We start from the raw sequence: 18,279 nt of genomic DNA, 5'->3' as shown, positions 1-18,279 counted from the left end.
GTTTCCAAGGCTGTAAATCTTTACAGAAGTAGATTGCCTCATTTTCCTTCCATGGAGCAGCTGGTGGGTTTGAACCACTGACCTTCTGGTTAGCAGCCCAATGCCTTACCCACTATGCCACCAGAGCTCCTTTAAAACAAGGAGGAAGGGTGAAAATAAGGCAAAATGTTAATAATTGCCCAAAGATTTTTCATACTTTTTTGTAAGCTTGAACTATTTTGAAATAATAACCAAGAAAGTGGGGAAATTATATGAAGCCAAACTAATATGAAGTAAAAGTATATATATTTTATTATCTGCAGAACTAATTTCTTTAGAAGGCTTGAGTATAACATGATACCTGGGAAAATGGCCTTGATTTAGGCAGCCCTGAATTTGAACCCTGTTTGTACTGTACTCCTTAAAAGAACAAAAAAGCAAAACTAATTTCTTATCAAATAAAATGATTTATGTGGCCAGTGGAAGTTTCTATACTACTCAGGAAAATCTTAGATATACTGATTTCTGAGTTAGCATTGTTGCTAAGAATTTTACGTTTACATGCTAAAAACATTAGCCAATAAACACTGTGTCAAGTTTTTGGGTCCAGAATTCAAAACTGTGGTTAAGAACTATAACCACTGAGACAGCAAAATCTTTAAAAACATGTTGAAATTTTTGCTTGACTTACCCAGTTTCCTGTTGAATTATATATATCTACTTAGGAAATGGTGAACCTAGGTAAAAGTGCTTTCTAAAACATTAGGTTGTTGACCAAGACTGAGACAATTTATTTATTTGTTTTGGTGGACCTTAAAGAAATAATCATATGATTCTATGTTTCAGTTTATAGAATAACTCAGGGTTAGTGTAGAAAATAGAATTTCTGTTGAGAGCAGAAATGGGGGAGGAGCGTGGAGGGCTTGGCAATGTGAACAGGCAGTTGGCCTGACACAACTGCATACACAGGGTTTCCTGGGAGAGAGTTAGAAACAAACACTTATACCACAGCTTAGGGCTGACTTCTGTTCTCAAAAGATACAAGCCTTGGAAGCATTTGGAAGCATCCATGAGGGCCCTTCTTTTCCAAAGGTTAAAGAAACTGTTCTGTAATTTCTGACTCACCCCTGTAATTCAGTTCTGCCTAGGGTGAACATGTTTTATATTTTGTCTGTCCTGAGAAACTGGTTGATAATCATGGCTACTCACAGAGCTGTAATCTTAAAGAATATATGGCCTCAAAGATGCTAATTTAAACTTACAGGGCTTGAAGTCTTTATTTCTACTACATTTAGGCGTGTCGTCGTAAATAGTTGATGATCCAATTGATTAAATTATCGTTCTGGGCATTTTTCTGGCTTTTCACCTACCTTAATGTATGCTAATTGTATTCCCGTACTTTGGACTTTGAATATGTTAGTTATCTGGGAATATGAGCAACTAAGTTTTTTGTCCTGCTTGAATATTCATGTTTGCTTTTGGAATCCATATCCGTAATTTATCAGAGTGAAGGCAAACTCATAAAAGCAGTGGCCCAAAAAACTGGAGATGGTGGCATGCAGCCTTCTCTCTGCACCTCTGGAATCTTAAACGCTCTGAAAACAGATAACCTTTGTTACTCCATTTTACAAAGAAGTGAAGCAACTTGCCCAGAGTCACCCAGCTAGTATTAAAATCTTGAAACCTAGACAGCAACTCTAGAACCTGTGCATCTAACAGGCTGCCAAAGGGGCAGGGAGGCCGCATCTTCTGACCTCCTCTAACCACACGAGAGGAAGACTGAATCACCATCAGTAGCCCAAAGCCTATTCCTGCAAGGCCAGACATGCTGCCTCCCTCCAGCCCTTTCACCAACCCTGACACCAACCGTTCCTCCTGCAGCACTCACCACCTTTCTGCTGGGTTCGATAATTCACTGCAGTGGCCACACAGAACTCACAGATTATGGGGTTTATTAGGGAAGCAACAGGCTACAATTCAAATTCAGAAATGCACTCAGTCTCTCTTAGCCAGCCGTCTCTCAGCCAACAGTCTCTCTCAGCAGTGCATATCTCTCAGTGTCTCAGCAGTGTGTATCTCTCAGTGTCTCTCTCAGCAGTGTGTGTCTCTCAGCAGTATGTGTCTCTTGTGTTTCTCTCTCAGCAATGAATGTCTCTCACATCTCTCAGCCAGCAGTGAGAGATTCCTTCTGCCTCTAGAAGGGCTCCTTTTGAGCCTGGCAGAGTGACTGAACTAACCAGTCCCAACATCTGAATTCTGTACACCTGAGAGAGAGAGCAAACTTCCCAGAAAATTACTTCATGCTGCTCCCAACAGAAATACCCCAGGTGGATAACTTTGACAATCAGGAGCTACTCAGCTGCTCACAGCAAATTCCACCATGGAGTTTACAAAGACTTACGGCTAGCAAAGGCACACTATGTAATTTACTACACTGTACAGGCCTTATACTACCTGCCTGGCCAGCTTGTCCTTTTTCAGTTAAAACAAGATCAGTGATGAAGCTGGGATTCCAGTTGAGATTTGATAGCTCCAGAACCTGTGCTTTCCTGTTCCACCACATGAAATAACTTGGCTTTAAGAGCCCTGGTAGAGGAGTCCTGGTGGTGCAGTAGTTAAAGCATTCGGTTACTAACCAAGAGGTCAGCAGTTTGAACCTACCAGCTGCTCCGCAGAAGAAAGATAAGGCAGTCTACTTCTGTAAATATTTGCAGCCTTGGAAATTCTGTGGGGCAGTTCAGCTCTGTCCTGAAAAGAGTTGTGGGAATTGGAATCAACTCAATGGCAGGGAGTTTGGTTTTGGTTTGGTTTAAGAGCCTGATGGTGCAATGGTTAATTGCTTGACAGTGTTGTTGGCAGTTTGAACCCACCCAACGGCTCTGCAGTAGAAAAACATAGTGATCTGCTCTCATAAAGATTACTGCCTAGGAGTTTTACCCTGTCATATAGGGTCACTGTGAGTCAGAGTTGACTCAGTGGCAATCAATAACAACAGTAATAACACTGTGCATGTTTCACATTTTATGGAAGAGAAAGTCCCTCCAGGCCCTCCTTATAAACATTGTTTTATTAAACTTTCTCAAAATCCTTATTCTTTCCATTTTGGTAGTTATCTATTTATTCTATATTATAGAGGAATAAGTTCCAGTAAAAAAAAAAAAAGAAAGAAAGAAAAGAAACTGTTTGCCTTACTGATAGTGATTTTAATATTACTTACAAATCTGAATACTTTGTGAAGTATCCAAATCATATTTAAAAGCTCTGATTTCCTTCCATCATCTTATCTGAGTTTAATTTGGGCTGATTTGATTAGGAGACCTGTAGTTCTAATTTGAATTACTCGAGTTTGGGGGACAGCATATAAGTGGGTTCCATGGTTTGTGGATTTTAGTGATGACCAGTAAAGACTTGTGGCTGTGACCCAGTTACAGCTGCTGGTTTCATGGCTCTTCTCCTGCTCTTGAGTTTCTTTTGCAGTATCAAAAGCTGACTTGCAAGAAAAGGACACACAAAAAGAAGTAGATGAAGCCTTCTGGAATACAAGGATCATTCCGATTTTGCATGAATTAGAGACAGGTAAAACAAAACAAAAACCCAACAGTTTTTGTCTTAAATGGAAAACATCTATAGTTATGTATATGTTCACTTTGCCCTGGTATGTTTTAGTACACTTTGACTATTGTCATTTATGTGAACATGTTCAAAAAAATGAAACAATTTCTTCTTTATACAGTAAAGTGCCTATATGGAGTCCCTAGGTGGTACAGTTGGTTAAGTGCTCAGCTACCAACCAGGAGGCTGGTGGTTCTAATCTACCCAGAGGCACCTCAGAAGAAAGGCCTGGTGATCTACTTCTGAAAAGTCACAACCATTGAAATCCCTCTGACACACGTGGGGTCTCCATGAGTTAGAACTGACTAAACAGCAACTATTGATTTATTTTTTAAATGTGCTTATTGAATATTGCATGTAAACCTTGTAAGTAAAATGATATTTTAAATATACCAAGACAGCCTATTTTAAAAATTCTGTTTGTAATATAAACAATCCCATCTTCTGCCTGAGAAGTTCTAGCTTGATCTCTCTTGATCATGGAAGAAAGTAAGAGATTAAAACAGGTTTCAGACCTCTGAAAGTATGACTGAAGACTCACAGCCTGGCATCTGTGACAGATGTGCCCATGATTTACTAGATCCAAATATATGTATGTATCCTGCTTTCCTAAGATTGAGCACATCTATCGAGGATGCGCTCGCAGGGGAGGAAGTGGCCTGGAATGTGGCAGCACTTGCTATACCCTGGAGTGGCCCAGTAAGGAAGGCCTACAACTGATGTGTCCTGGCAAGGGTCTGGAGAACTTGCCAGAGGGATAATAGACTCCTATCTTGTCCCCTTCTGTGGTTTCTCAGACACTCTATTTCTGAAGTTGAAACAGGTTCCTTGGAGCTGTGGTTGTAGCCCAAGGGCCAAGCACAGTGTCTGACATGGAGCCCACAGTAGCAGGCCCTCGGTAGGAATTATTGCATGGATGCTCCTTGGATGGGTGAGCCACCATGGTAGCCACAGGAAGATACTGTAGGAGAAGCAGAATAAGTGAGTCCTCCCCAGCAACCCAATAGGGAGTTTAGGCAAAAGACCTGCTTCTTAAAAGTTCAAGGGACCTGACCGCTCTTCGGCTCACTGTTGGTGCCTGGTTGTGATCATGGTTGAGCAGCAGAGCCCCAGACGGGGTTTCTGGTCCCAGATTGCTACTAAGCATATGAGTGTAGGGGAATCACTTGCTCTCTGCGGCGGGAGTGTCCACACCCACCAGAGGAGGAGTGGAGGATCTGAGATCATCTCCAAAGTGCTCTGCAGCTTTAAGGTCCTAAAGACTGTGAACGGATGGAGGACTTACCCTTTCTGGAGGCACAAATTCTCACCCTCATATTAATGTGCTAGGTTAACTTTGGACTCCTAAATCTTAGAAAACTAGTGAGACCAATCAGTCTAGGTAAGGATGGGGGAAAAAAAGAAAACCTTCTTAGGAATTGGGGAGGCTGAGTCAGTAGCACAAAGACCTATCTAAGAGGAGATGTTCAGCATGAAAGATCTAAAGAGGGCCTTGAGGGCTCTGCCACCATGGCCGCGAGCCTGAACACTCGAACAGAAGATGGGCTTTGTGAGAGGATTGTTAAACACGGAAGTGTGTGTCTGTCCTCATAGACAGCTCTAATAACAGCAACGGCAGAGGTTGGATTCCTTGACAGCTCCTTGAGATCCTGAGATCCTTTTTTCTTGTAATTTTGGTATAATTTGAGACTTACAGAAATGTTGCAAGAATAGTACCACACATGCACACACACAAAAATACAACAAAACCTTGGTAGCTGGAACTCAATGGGACTGGCTTGTTTGTCCGAGTCTCACAAGTTTTCCATGTTTGACTGGGTGCAGCCTTATCACTTTTCTATTGCTTGTTTTAGTGGAAAATCTTTCTCTGATAGTCTTCCATCTTAACCCAGGTTCCAGCTTTCATAGATTTTACTGTAATGAAAGAGTCTGTGTGTACTATTTACCCAGATTCTCAAATATTAGTATTTTGCCATATTTGCTTTATCATTCCACTCCCCCTTTTTCCCCACCTCTACACACACACATACACACATAGATTTTTTGTTTGCCTGTTTTGTTTAGCCATTTGAGAACAAATTGCAGACATCATGTCCCATGCCCCCAAGTACCTTGGCCTGCATTAAAACAGAAAAAAAAAAAAAAAAAGGCATTCTCTTACATATCTGAAAATTATAATTGATACAGTACTATGCAAACTATCTTTGGATTTTGCCAATTGTGCCAATAATTCCTTTATGGAAACAGAAAATCCTGAATCACAAGTTGCAATTATCTGTCCTGTCTCTTTCATGGTCTTGACGTATTTGAGGAGTACAGGTCAATTATTTCATAAAATGTCCAACAATTTGGGTGTGCTGGTGTTTTCTCACTCTTAGATCCAAGTTAGACATTTTGGCAGGTGCTGTGTCCTTCCCAGTGCACTGTGTCAAGAGGCACATTACGGATGATGTTAACTTTGATCACTTGGCTAAGGTGGTGTCTGCCAGGTTTCTCCACTGTCAAGCTACTGTTTTTCCCTGTGTGATTAGTATCTTGTGGGAAGAAGTTACGTTGAAACTATGTTACTATCCTGTTACTGCTCATCAAACTTCCACCCTTTCTCTGCCTCTTGAAAATCTTGATGACTCTTAGATTCAAGTTGTCTTTTGAGATTATGTTACATTTGTAACAATCCAATTGGTTAAGGGTTCATTTGATCAATAGTTTAAATTTGACACTTGAACCTTTAAAATTTTCCTTTTAAGCTGAAATAACTACTATTGAATAGAACTCCTCAAGCTGAAGAGTTTGTGGAAGAAAGTGTTAGAAAAATACCTTGAGGACCACCCACTGCCAGCATATGGCCCATACCCTGGACTCATGGTTTATGAAGAAACTGCCAGTCACAGAAGAATAAAACAACAAAACAAAAGTATTTCTTACAATAGAATTCAGGTTTTTCCCTTTATTTAAAGTTAGGCTAAGTCATTTCCCATCAATTCATTTATTTAAGTGCATAACTGAAAGGCACTGAAGGTTACTTAGCTATTGAGGTTTAAAATTTTTTCTTAGATGTTATTGTTGAAAAGAGCTAAAAATGGCCTGAGTCATTTCCTTCTGCAGGCACACACTTCCTCTATGTGGGCTTTTAAGAGCACATTATGGTATTTATTTAAGATTGGTTTCCTACTTTTAAATTTTGTGATAGAATCTATCAGAGATCATATTTTTTTCAACTGAATAAGTTATACCTTGAATTCTTATACTCCCCTGTATTTCTGCTTTATGTGCTTATATTCCTTATATACTCATTGTATGACTACCACTTTCAAAAACTACTTCCATCAGAATTCTGATTAAAAAATAAAATGTTCCACATCTTCACAAGTGCAAGCCAAAGTATTCTTTTTATGCTCCTCTTTCCCAATAACCACTTCTAATAATGATAGGTCTGGTGACGTTTTGAGATTTTGTTCTATTGGAGCCCTATTTTCTCAGATGATGAGGTTTATTATCGTGAAAAAAAATATTGCTCATAATTTTCATCAACAGATATGTTAGAAAATGAATATGTATTCAGTTATGTTATATGTTCTCCCTGTATCACACATGGTTGAGACAAAGACACAGTTCCTACTGGCTTAGCAGGACATTAATGTGAGGGCTTCAGACATATGATGCATCATACACATCTATCCATGAGCATGAAATGTAAATAGCAATCAAGGTAGCATTTGTTGAATGGAGTTTCAGAGGAGATCCCTGTGGAATAGTGCATCTTTTCTGGAGGAGTTTGGAACATGAAAAGAGCCCCAAAGGACCAAAATCAGTAGGAGCAAGGGTAAGGAGACCAGTCCAGGCCAGTGGAACCATGTTGCAAAGGATTGGAGGTAGAGACACAACTGGTATCCTTCCTGGGGACTGAACAGAGCACTGGCTGAGATGGAGGGTATTTGGAATAAAGAACACTGCCTGTGGTAGTTAAGTTTGTGTGTCAACTTGGCTGGGCCTGGTTGAGTGGCTGGGCAGTTGGATGTAGTTACTCCCCATGGTGAGATTGGTAATTAACTTCATGGTGGAATGTATTGGAGCAGCTGAGTAGCTGCTTTGGGTATGTGGTCTGCTTCCCATATATAAGAAGCAGCTTTGGGAATGGTCTTTAGCTTATGGTATGCTTGAACCCTGCGTGTAGCCGTGTCATTGTTCAGCAGCCTGCCATGCTCTGCAGACTTTGGAACTTTCAATGGACTTGAATGAATGGCCTGCCATGTGGTTTGGTAACATCGGGACTGTGCCATTTTATTTGTCGACCTTGGGCTTGTTAGCCTCAGCAGCCAGTAGCTGCCTAAGTAAAGAGATACCTCTAGCTTCAGTGGGCCAGGAGCAGGAGGCAGAGCTGAAGCCCAAGGTCGAGGGGCTTTCACCTGGCCCCTAGAGCCTGGCCCTTTGAATTCAGACTTCTAGCCTCCCGAACTGTAAGAGAATAAACTCCTGTTTGTTCAAGCCATCCCATTTATGATATATTCCTGTCAGAGTGGCACTAGGTAACCAGAACACTGCCATTCCTTTTTACACTCTTCGAAAGACTCTAATATACGTAAGCTCATTTATTAGTAAATAATGTCAACATGATTATTTACTAATAAGTCAGCTTACATATAATACAGTCTTTCAAAGAGTGTAGAGAGGAATGGCAGTGTTCAAGTCGAATCTGACTCATAGTGACCCCTCCTTGGGTTTCCAAGGCGATATCGCTACATAAGTAGATTGCCCAACCTGCCTTCCGGGGAGTGGCTTGTGGGTTTGAACCACCAGCCTTCTGGTTAGCAGTCAAATGCCTTAGGCACTATGCCACCAGAGCCTCCCTGTCAAACATAGACAGTATTAAGGAAAAGCCCCATAATTATTCCCCTGGATGTCCTCAAGTTTCTGAACTGTATTGCCCCCTTCTCTTATCCCTTCCATCGATCTGATTTTTCTTTTCGTTTCTTTGGTCCATTTCCTATGTTTGACACACTTGAAAAATTGACCTTAAATATGTTGCTTTGCTCTCTTTGCTCTTATGACAGAAAACGACGTTGAAGCTGTTTGTGCTGCTTGCACACACCTTCATCGTGTTTTAGAGGAAGGCAACATGCTTGGAAATAAATTTAAGAGAAGAAGTGTTCTCCTGAAGACCCTATATAAACTAGTGGATGTTGGTTCAGATATGCTCAGCCTTAAGCTTGCAAAAATTATTCTAGCAGTAAGTTTTTCTTTCCTCTGATTTAGTAGATTATAGCACATAAAGTCTTGTTTAATGCTTTATTTAAAAATGTTACAGAGAAGGTAAGAGATTTAGTGCATTCATTTAGAATCCAAAAAAGAAAAAATGAAGGTAATAATTATCTGACATCCCTGAATATGACTGGAAAGTGCTGCCTAAGGAACTAAGGTTGAATGCATAGAAAATGTTCAAATAAACTCCTACATTTGGACTGTGACTAGGTTTTATTTTTTTAAAAAATCTAACAATAGGCAAATACATTCAAAACTGTTGCTCAAATAACTTGACTGGAAGTCAGTATCTGATATTGCAGGCTGTGGTTTCTGCCCTCTGGCTCCTGCCGGGTGCTTGATTCTGCACACAATTTAATAAATAACTTAAGATAATTCAGGCCATGGGCACAATGGCCAGGTGCTTTGTGAATCAACTGGAAACAGAACCAGCTGCATGTAGTCATGGGAAGGTCCACCTCAGTGGTTGTAGAAGGCTCCCTGAAGTGTTAGAAGAAAAAGCCAGACACCAAATGAAAGTCTGTGCAAACTTAGTCTCGAACAAAATGATATCATTGTTTGAGGGGAACACTTTGTTGTCACAGCCATAAACAGTTGGAAACTAAAAGATAAGACACACTTATTATAGAATGTTCTAAGAGAGCTGCTAAAACGAATGAAGCTTTGTTTACCTGGTTTCATGAAAGTAAAAGCTTTTATGATAACACCTCGTAATTCACATCATTTGAAATCTTAAAGTACTCAGTGAAGGTAAGTGTTGACAGTAGTTACCAATAGTTTAGTAAGAGCGTCCACAGTTTCTCATTTTGATAATGTCGTCTTTCATAATAAATCAGTATCTTAAATGTGACTTTTTTGGAGGCTGCATTCTTATTTGACTGTTATCCTAATCCATTCGGTCTCTTTTTTTCATTGTAATATGTGTGTCACAAAGCAACATTTATTTGAAATAATATCATTGGTATTTTCATTTCCCCCCTCTGTTGATGATGTTTGACCAATTAGCTTTAATTAAATAAAAAATAGCATAAACCTCAGCGAGGATTTAAAGTAAAAAAAAAAAAAAAATGAAAAGGTATTTGCATGCTTGCCCTCACCCCTGACTAGCCCTGGATTCAAGGGGTGAGGGGTGTGAGCCTGGAGTCCTCTGCCCATGCAGTTGCCGTGGGGGGAATCCAGGCTGCCAGCCACCCAGGACTTTGCTTTCCTTTTTCATCTGTGTCTTAGAAATTTTGCTGTGAATATACCAAGCTGGAAAAAAAAAAAAAAAAACTCTTTTTGAGAAAATGTCATGAAATTGTTAATGTTTTGCAGAGAAAATATCGTTTAGGTTATTAAGGGTGTCATTCAAATTAATTATATCCATGACACAATTTAACTGTTTTAGGGCAAAAGGCTAAGTAATCTTGCAGGCAGTGAGCACACTCTGAACTAAAACATGTGATTAGATGAAGCCCTCTGCCTGGCACTGACTGCCTGGCTGAGGCAGAGACCAGACCAGATAGGCCAACTCCAGAATGCACAAACACAGGTTCCTCCTTTCTGATTAACTGTAGAGCCATAAGGTCAGAAGAGGCCTTCAACGTCTTCAAGTCCAACTCTCCATCTACTGCCTGAATCTCTTGTAACATTCCAGGGAAAATGTTATTTCTAAGTGACCACATTTGAAAAAAAATAAATAAATAAAACTGTTGAAGAAGAATCAGCAAAAACCAAAGGTATATGAGGCTAAGACTAACTTCTTTCTGCCAATATATCATCTACCAGTTTAATATTACACTTCAGACATTTAAGTTTGGTTATAGTTTAAAAATTTCAGTGAACATTAAGTTAGTCACTCTAGTTAACACATTCTTTGGTTAGGTGAGATTTTGCTAGACAGTCATTTCAATTTTAACATTTTTATTGAAAAATCTTACAAAAACGTATCAGTCTACATAAAGTTTTTGTTTTTTATTTTAAGAATACAAGCATATATACAGTATGAGTGTGATTATATTCAGGAGAGGAAAAAATCCATGCCTGATGCACATCACAGAGAGAAACAGAAAAGAATTATAGCAATGTGTCAACAGTGATCATACATAGTGTTAGCATTATGGGGGATTGATAAACTTTTCAAGTTGCCAAAAATGCTTTAAGTAGACTCGCCTACTATTTTAACATAAGAAACTACCCTATGGTAAGAGCCTACTCGGTGTTCCAGACTCTTCCTGGGAAGTGAAGCAAACAGAGCCCCTGCCCTCCCCTCTTTGGCTGTTGTAGCAGGAGAGGCAGACCGTAAACACAAATAAAGTGCTATCGGGGTTAGTGGGTGCTGGGGGAGGAAAACAAAGCAGGGTAAAGTGATGGGAGGAAGAGCTGCTTTACATAAAACTAAAACCAAACCCACTGCCACTGACTCGGTTCTGACTCATAGCGACCCCCTTTGGGTTTTCGAGGCGGTCAACCTTTATGGAAGTAGATTGTCCAGTTTTGCTTCTGTGGAGTAGTTGCTGGGTTTGAACCACCAATCTTCTGGCTAGCAGTCAGATGTCTTAGGCACTGTGCTACCAGAGCATCTTTGTATTATATAAGGCAATCTATATTCCTTACATATAATTTAATATTTTATTATATGTGCATGTCTCAAACTCATAATTATCAGTGATAGTTATCCCTGGGGAATATAGAGGAAATTGTTTTAAATGTCACCTAACCTTACAGTATGCCGGGACATTGTTGTGGCTGTCTTTTTTTTTTTTTAATGAAATCTCTGACACCAGATATTTTGTTGTTGTCTGTTGCTGCTTTTCATTAAAAATAGGTGTCAGGGAGGGAGGGAGTTCAGTTAGTTTTATTCACTCATTTATTTGACAAGTTTCACATGGACCACACATAGAATAGTAATAAACAAATCATAGTTTTGACCTCAAAGAGCTCACAACAATATGTATTTCCATTGATACAGATCGTTTTTCTATTCAGTCAGCTTATTTTCTCTTTTTTTCTAATAATATATTTTTAAAACCTAATCATTACAATTTAGAAAATGTTCTATTTCCCTTTTCCTCCTGAGAACAGGACTCTCCATTCCACCCTGCATTAGTTTCTGAGGTTTCAGTAACAGTGCTGCTCTGACTTTAAAGAGTTCTCCAGTCACATGGGAGCCTGGTTGAAATGCAGATGTGAATTCAGTAGGTCCAGGTGAGGCCTGAGAGTCTGCATTTGCATTGTCCACTTTGGTGATGCCAAGATGATTTATGTGACCCTTCGGAAGGCACAGGCTGCAAAATGAGAATGACAACACCTAATTGGCATTGTTGAAACTGACCCTGAAGCTGAAGCTGCTCTGTGGGCAGTGCTCATCTTTCCCCCTCCAGCACGGGGCTGGCCATTTTGGCATCTCCTTCATTGACCAGCACTGTGCCTGCAATAGGAGCTTGCTAAATATTTATCAGGGAGCTCTGGTAGCATAGTGCCAAGGCACTTGACTGCTAACCAGAAGGCTGACGGTTCAAACCCACCAGCCACTTCTCAGAAGGAAGATGGGGCAATCTACTTCTATAGTGATACTGCCTCGGAAACTCAAGGAGGGGTCGCCATGAGTTGGGTCCGACTTGACGGCAAATAACAACAACAAATATTTATCAAACAACACAGAATAACTCTTTTAAAAATATGTGTGACAAATTCTTCTTTTTTTCAAACCAGAAACTAGAAAATATATATTAAAGATAATTTTATAGTTTTAATGATTTGGAAAAAACCCTATAATGCCATCCTTATCACACACAGATATTTATTTGTTCAGATGGCCTCATTTCTACAAACATTTTCACATTATTGCAATGAGGACACAGAATATCTTCATCTAACAGTAGATGAATGTTTTTCCCTTAAACAGTGTCACAGTTATCATTTTTGTGATAGCTTAATAGTATAGAACTGATAACTCCATGGTTTATGAAGTTTTACCCCAATATTGTGCATTTAGGTCAGTTTTATTTTTATTCTTTACTATTTTATATAAATATGCAGCCAATTTAGGATATTAGCTAATTTAGTCATCCTATCCTGTGCTTTTAATACTGTGTACTTCCTCATTGCCCCATGCTTAATTTACCTAGATAATTTTGTATTATTTACAAGGTGCTTTTAAACTTTGGATATTACTTGTGATTATCTCAAAGCATTCTAGAAATAGCCTTTAAAAATAAATATGTATTTGGGACTTTTGGTAAGATGGAGGAATAGGCAGACAAATGACACAGACCCTCTTCAACAAAGAAAAGAGAAACCAATGGACAGGGATACAGAAGATAATCCTGGAACCCTGAGCTTTGAAAGAAACTATACAGGCACCAACTAATGGAAAAACCTGAACGAAAACAGTGACTACAGAGACATTCGGAGCTGCGGCCTGTCGGCTACTCTAATGGGACTAAGAGCCTGAATATTTCCAAGTAGTGCTGGGACCTAAAGATCAGCCCTGTGACCAAGGGCTGCAGGGATGACTGCTCTGGTGGCCTATGACTAGGAAGGGAAACAGTAAAGAGGGAGACAACCTGAGATGTTGACTTTCTCCCATCTGAAGGGTGTAGCCATTTTGATTTGGTGCCTAAGGCACTTGACTGCTAACCAGAAGGCTGGCAGTTCAAACTCACCAGCCACTCCTTGGAAGGAAGGTTGGGCAATTTACTTCTGTAGTGATACTGCCTTGAAAACCCAAGGAGCTGTCGCTATGAGTCAGGTCTGACTTCATGGCACATAACAACAACAACATGTGGCAGCCATTTTGAATATTTAAAGTGACCAAGGGTGCAGCCATTTTGAATATTTATAACCGGCAACCATTTTGGATATTTAAAATGACCAAGGGTGCAGCCATTTTGCATGTTTACAAGTGGCAACCATTTTGGACTTTAGAGTGATAGCACTCTCATTCGGATTCCAGGGACCTAAGAATAGGCTCTGTTTGCCAAGGTCAGCAGGGATATATGAGAGGCTGACAACAGGAAAGGAGACAGGTGGTGAGTGTATAAGTGCTGTCAACTAGCAAATAGAGGAGCACAGTACCCTGCTTGTGTAGATAACATACAGACAAAACAAAGAAAATGAAAATCGTGGGCAAGTCACATCTAATTACCAATTAAATATAAACACAAAAACATCACAATACCTCGGAGACAACAGAGCATCACAGTCCACACAAAGAAGCAAGATAAAGCAGGAGAAATAAGGGACCAGGATACAGACCCAAAACACATCGCTGAGAAAGACGTAGCATTGGAACTCCCTGATGAGGAATTCAAAAGAATTATATTTAGGTATCTTCAAAGAATTGAGAAACAGCTCAAGGAAAACACAGAGAAAACCCTAGAACAATTTCAAAAGACAATACAAGAACAAAATGACAAAATAAATGAAAAATTAAAAATGATACAAAATCTACACACAGAAATCCAGAAGATTAATACTAAATTTTCAGAAATAAATAACACATTGAATGGGCAAAGGAGCAGAATTGAATCAATGAAGACGGAATTAGGGAGCTTGAAGGCAAATACCTGAACACTTTTTTTGAAAGAGATAAATCTGAAAAAAGATCAAAACAAAATGAAGAAAGCCTAAGGTTCATGTGGGATACCATCAAAAGGAATAACCTATGTGTCATCGGAATTCCAGAACAGGAAGAGACAAATAAAAACACAGAGAAAATTGTTGAAGATTTGTTGGAAGAGAATTTTCCTGGTATGATGAGAGATGAAAATATATCCATTCAGGAAGTCCAACAAACCCCAAACAGGATAGACCCCAAAAGAAAATCACCAAGACATAGCATCATCAAACTCACCAAAACCAAAGACAAAGAATGAATCATGAGAGCAGCACAGGAAAAATGAAAAGTTACCTACAAGGGGCAAAAATAAGACTAAGCTCGGATTTCTTGACAGAACCCGTGCAGGCGAGAAGACAACAGGATGGTATATATAAAAACCTGAAAAAGAAAAATCTCCAACCAAGAATTATGTACCCAGCAAAACTGTACCTCAAATATGATGGTGAAATTAGGACATTTCCAGATAAGCAGAAATTAAGGGAATTTGTTAAGACCAGACCAGTCTTACAAGAGATACTAAAAGGAGTCCTTTGGACAGAGAAGCAACAACAGCATACAACAACTGACCATTAACACACATGATGATATAACCCAGAAATCAACCCAGCTATGGAAGTATCCAAAGTAAATAAGCCTACAAGATTGTAAACAGGGAACCAGAGACATCAATTGACAAATGAGGACAACTACAAACCAAAAAGGAAAAAACTGTGTTGTTACAGAACTTATAGATGGTAGGAAAGTCAAGACAGCTGCAAGATAGAACGGACTGTTCTAAACTTGGAAAGAAAACTATAAATCACAGCGTAACCTCAAAGAAAAATGAGGACCAGCACAAATATTCAGCAAATACTAAATGAATAACAATGAGGGAAGTAATAACATGATTCATAAACAAAATGAGCTCAGCATAGAAAATTATATAGAAGAAATTGACACCACGAAAAGCACATAACAAAAATGACAGCAACAAATTCATATTTGCCGATAATTACGTATCTGGCAAGGGACTTATCTCTAAGATTTATGGTGGAAGAGTGGATGACCAAACTATGGTACATACACATAATGGAATGCTATGCAGCACTAAAGAATAATGTAGCATCTGCAAAACACCACATAATATGGATGAACTTGGAGGACATTATGCTGAGTGACATAAGTCAATCACAGAAGGATAAATATAGTATTAGTTCATTGTTGTGGAGGGTCAAGGAAAGGTTTATATATGGAGGGAAACATTCTTTGTTGGTTGCCAGTGGTGGGAGGGGAGAGGAGGGAACACTGCAAAAAAGTTTTAAAAAAAGCATTGACCCATGTCACTTGAGATTTGTGTTTTACTGTACATAAATTATATTTCAATAAAATGCATTAAATAAATAAATATGTATTTGTATTATCTAATCAGATGATAGAAGCCCTGGTACTCCAGTGGTTAAAGGGCTCAGCTACCAACTTACAGAGAGGTTGGTGGTTTGAAACTACCAGCCGCTCTGCAGAAGGTAGTGGCGGTCTGCTTCTGTAAAGATTACAGCCTTGGAAACCCTATGGGTTAGGTTAGTTCTATTCTGTCTTATGGGGTCACTAGAGTCGGAATCGACTCACTGGCACTGGGTCTGGTCTGGAATCAAATAGTATTACTTTTTTATTTTCTTTTACACAAATGACAAAGAGGTTAGTAGTTTTTCCCTTTCTTTGCTTTCACTCATATGTTCTTTTCTAAATTAGTTCAATCTGAAATTCTCTTCTCTCTCTTCTTTCACTCTTATGTTTTAAGCAATTACTCCATTTATTTAAATTTATCCACACCATCACACCCTTTCTTCCTCATATGTTCTCTAAAAGGTAATCAGTAATCTCACAGATGATACTAAATGAAATAAGAAATAATGATTATTAAAATGTGCTCACTGTAGATTGATACTGCTTTTCATATCATTGTATCACATACTGGTGTATGCACAAATGTATAAATAGGTGGCCCAGACTTTTGAAAATTGGCTTCCTTAGAACTTTTCCTTATATTCTAAACATACCCTTGCTGTATTTTTAAAATAGATGTTTGTGTTTAAAAGAATTAAGGCATGCCTTTATTTCCCTCTGCAACAGAAATGTGTTTTCTTTCTCTGCAGCTTAAAGTGAGTAGAAAGAATCTTCTGAATGTGTGCAAACTTATATTTAAAATTAGCAGGGCTGAGAAGAATGACTCTCTGATTCAAAATGACAGCATTCTGGGTGAGTGTCATTAAGCTCTACCATTGAGCAACCTTTGGCTTGAGTACAAATGAAATGTTTGGAGAGAAAAGTTATAATTAATGATAGTTGGGGTATTTTATTTTCTAGTAAAATCCAAAGATGATGTGATGCTTACTTTTGCTCTGGGCTTCACTGTGTTTTCCACATTCAGTTCTGTGGTAGTTCGGTTTGTGTGTCAACTTGGCTGGGTCTGGTTGAGTGGCTGGGCAGCTGGTGGTAGTTAATCCCCATGAGGAGACTGGCAATTGACTCCATGGTGGGATCTACCACAAGCAGCTGGGTAGCTGCCATTGGGTATGTGGTCTGCTTCCTGTATATAAGGAGAAGCCTTTGGGAATGGTCTCTAGCCTATGGCACGCTTGGACTCTGCATGTAGCCGTGCCGTTGCTCAGCAGCCTGCTATGCTCTGCCGACCTTGGGACTTACAATGGACTTAAGTTAATGGCCTGCCATGTGGATTGGTAACATCGGGACTGTGCCTTTTTACTTGCCAACCTTGGGGCTTCTCAGCCTCAGCAGCCAACAGCTGTCTGAGTGAAGAAATGCCACTAGCTCCAACGGGCTGGGAGCAGGAGGCAGAGCTGGACCCCAAGATTGAGGAGCTTTCACCCAGCCCCTAGAGCCTGGCACTTTGCACTTGGACTTAAAGCCTCTAAATTGTAGGAATAAACTCCTGTTTGTGAAGGTCATCCCATTTGTGGTATATTCCTGTCAGAGCGGCACTAGGGAACCAGAACAAGTTCAATGTAGGCTAGGAGCATAGTCAGCTAGTTTGTTTATTTCTGTCGATGCCTGTAGTAACATTTTGTGACCTTACAAAGTGTTCCCTATTTAAAAATTCATGTCCTGTACTTGGATTTACTATTTTTTTTAAAGCAATTAATAACATTTGACTTAATTGAAATATTTATTCTTTTGATGTACTGGGGATGACTAAACACTTGTAGAGCATCTCTGGTATAGAACTTTGACATCAAAATGTTTCAGATGTGATTCAAATATGTAGATGGAGAAGTTTGATTATATTCTAACAAGCTGGCTAGTAGGTCCCTGAGTGGTGTGAATGGTTTGTGCTTGACTGCTAGCTTATAGGTCGGTGGTTCAAACCCACCCAGCGGCACCATAGAAGGAGAAAAGAATGGAAGGAATCTATTTCCATTAAGACTATAACCAAGAAAACTCTATAGAGCAATTGTACTCTGTAGTAACACTTGAGGTCACCATAAGTCAGAGTCGATTTGACAGTGATGGGTGTGGGTTTTTTGGCCTACGTAGTAATTATTGAGAAAACCCTAAATAATTAAGATGCTTAATATTTACCCAAATAGAAATCTTTTTTGAATTAGTATTGCTGATACAAGGGAAGGCAGCAACATGGAAACTACTTTGAATCCTCTTTTTTGCAATATATGACAAACTCTCTCAATCTCTCTCTCTGTATATATATGTGTGTGTGTATATATATGTGTGTGTTGTTGTTGTTATGTGCTGTCGAGTCAGACCTGACTCATAGGGACCCCTCCTTAGGTTTCTGAGGCAGTATCACTATGGAAGTAGATTGCCCCATCTTC

The 18,279-nt window shown here is 39.4% G+C and overlaps 1 protein-coding gene across 1 annotated transcript in view; it reads left to right on the top strand.

Annotated features, from left to right (window-relative positions):
* ARMC2 (armadillo repeat containing 2) overlaps positions 1-18,279 on the top strand; it is a 158,503-nt gene that overhangs the window by 36,008 nt on the left and 104,216 nt on the right. The window contains exons 6-8 of the mRNA XM_007940821.1: positions 3,457-3,555; positions 8,643-8,818; positions 16,585-16,687. Coding sequence (XP_007939012.1) covers positions 3,457-3,555; positions 8,643-8,818; positions 16,585-16,687 — 378 coding nt within the window. The remainder of the gene's footprint in view (positions 1-3,456; positions 3,556-8,642; positions 8,819-16,584; positions 16,688-18,279) is intronic.

The sequence above is a fragment of the Orycteropus afer genome, unplaced genomic scaffold, assembly GCF_000298275.1.
Source record: "Orycteropus afer afer isolate SDZICR_OR568_19922 unplaced genomic scaffold, OryAfe1.0 scaffold00072, whole genome shotgun sequence".
In the NCBI taxonomy this organism is placed as follows: Eukaryota; Metazoa; Chordata; class Mammalia; order Tubulidentata; family Orycteropodidae; genus Orycteropus; species Orycteropus afer.
Note: the sequence above shows the minus strand (reverse complement) of the source record. Positions and strands in the feature narration are given on the sequence as shown.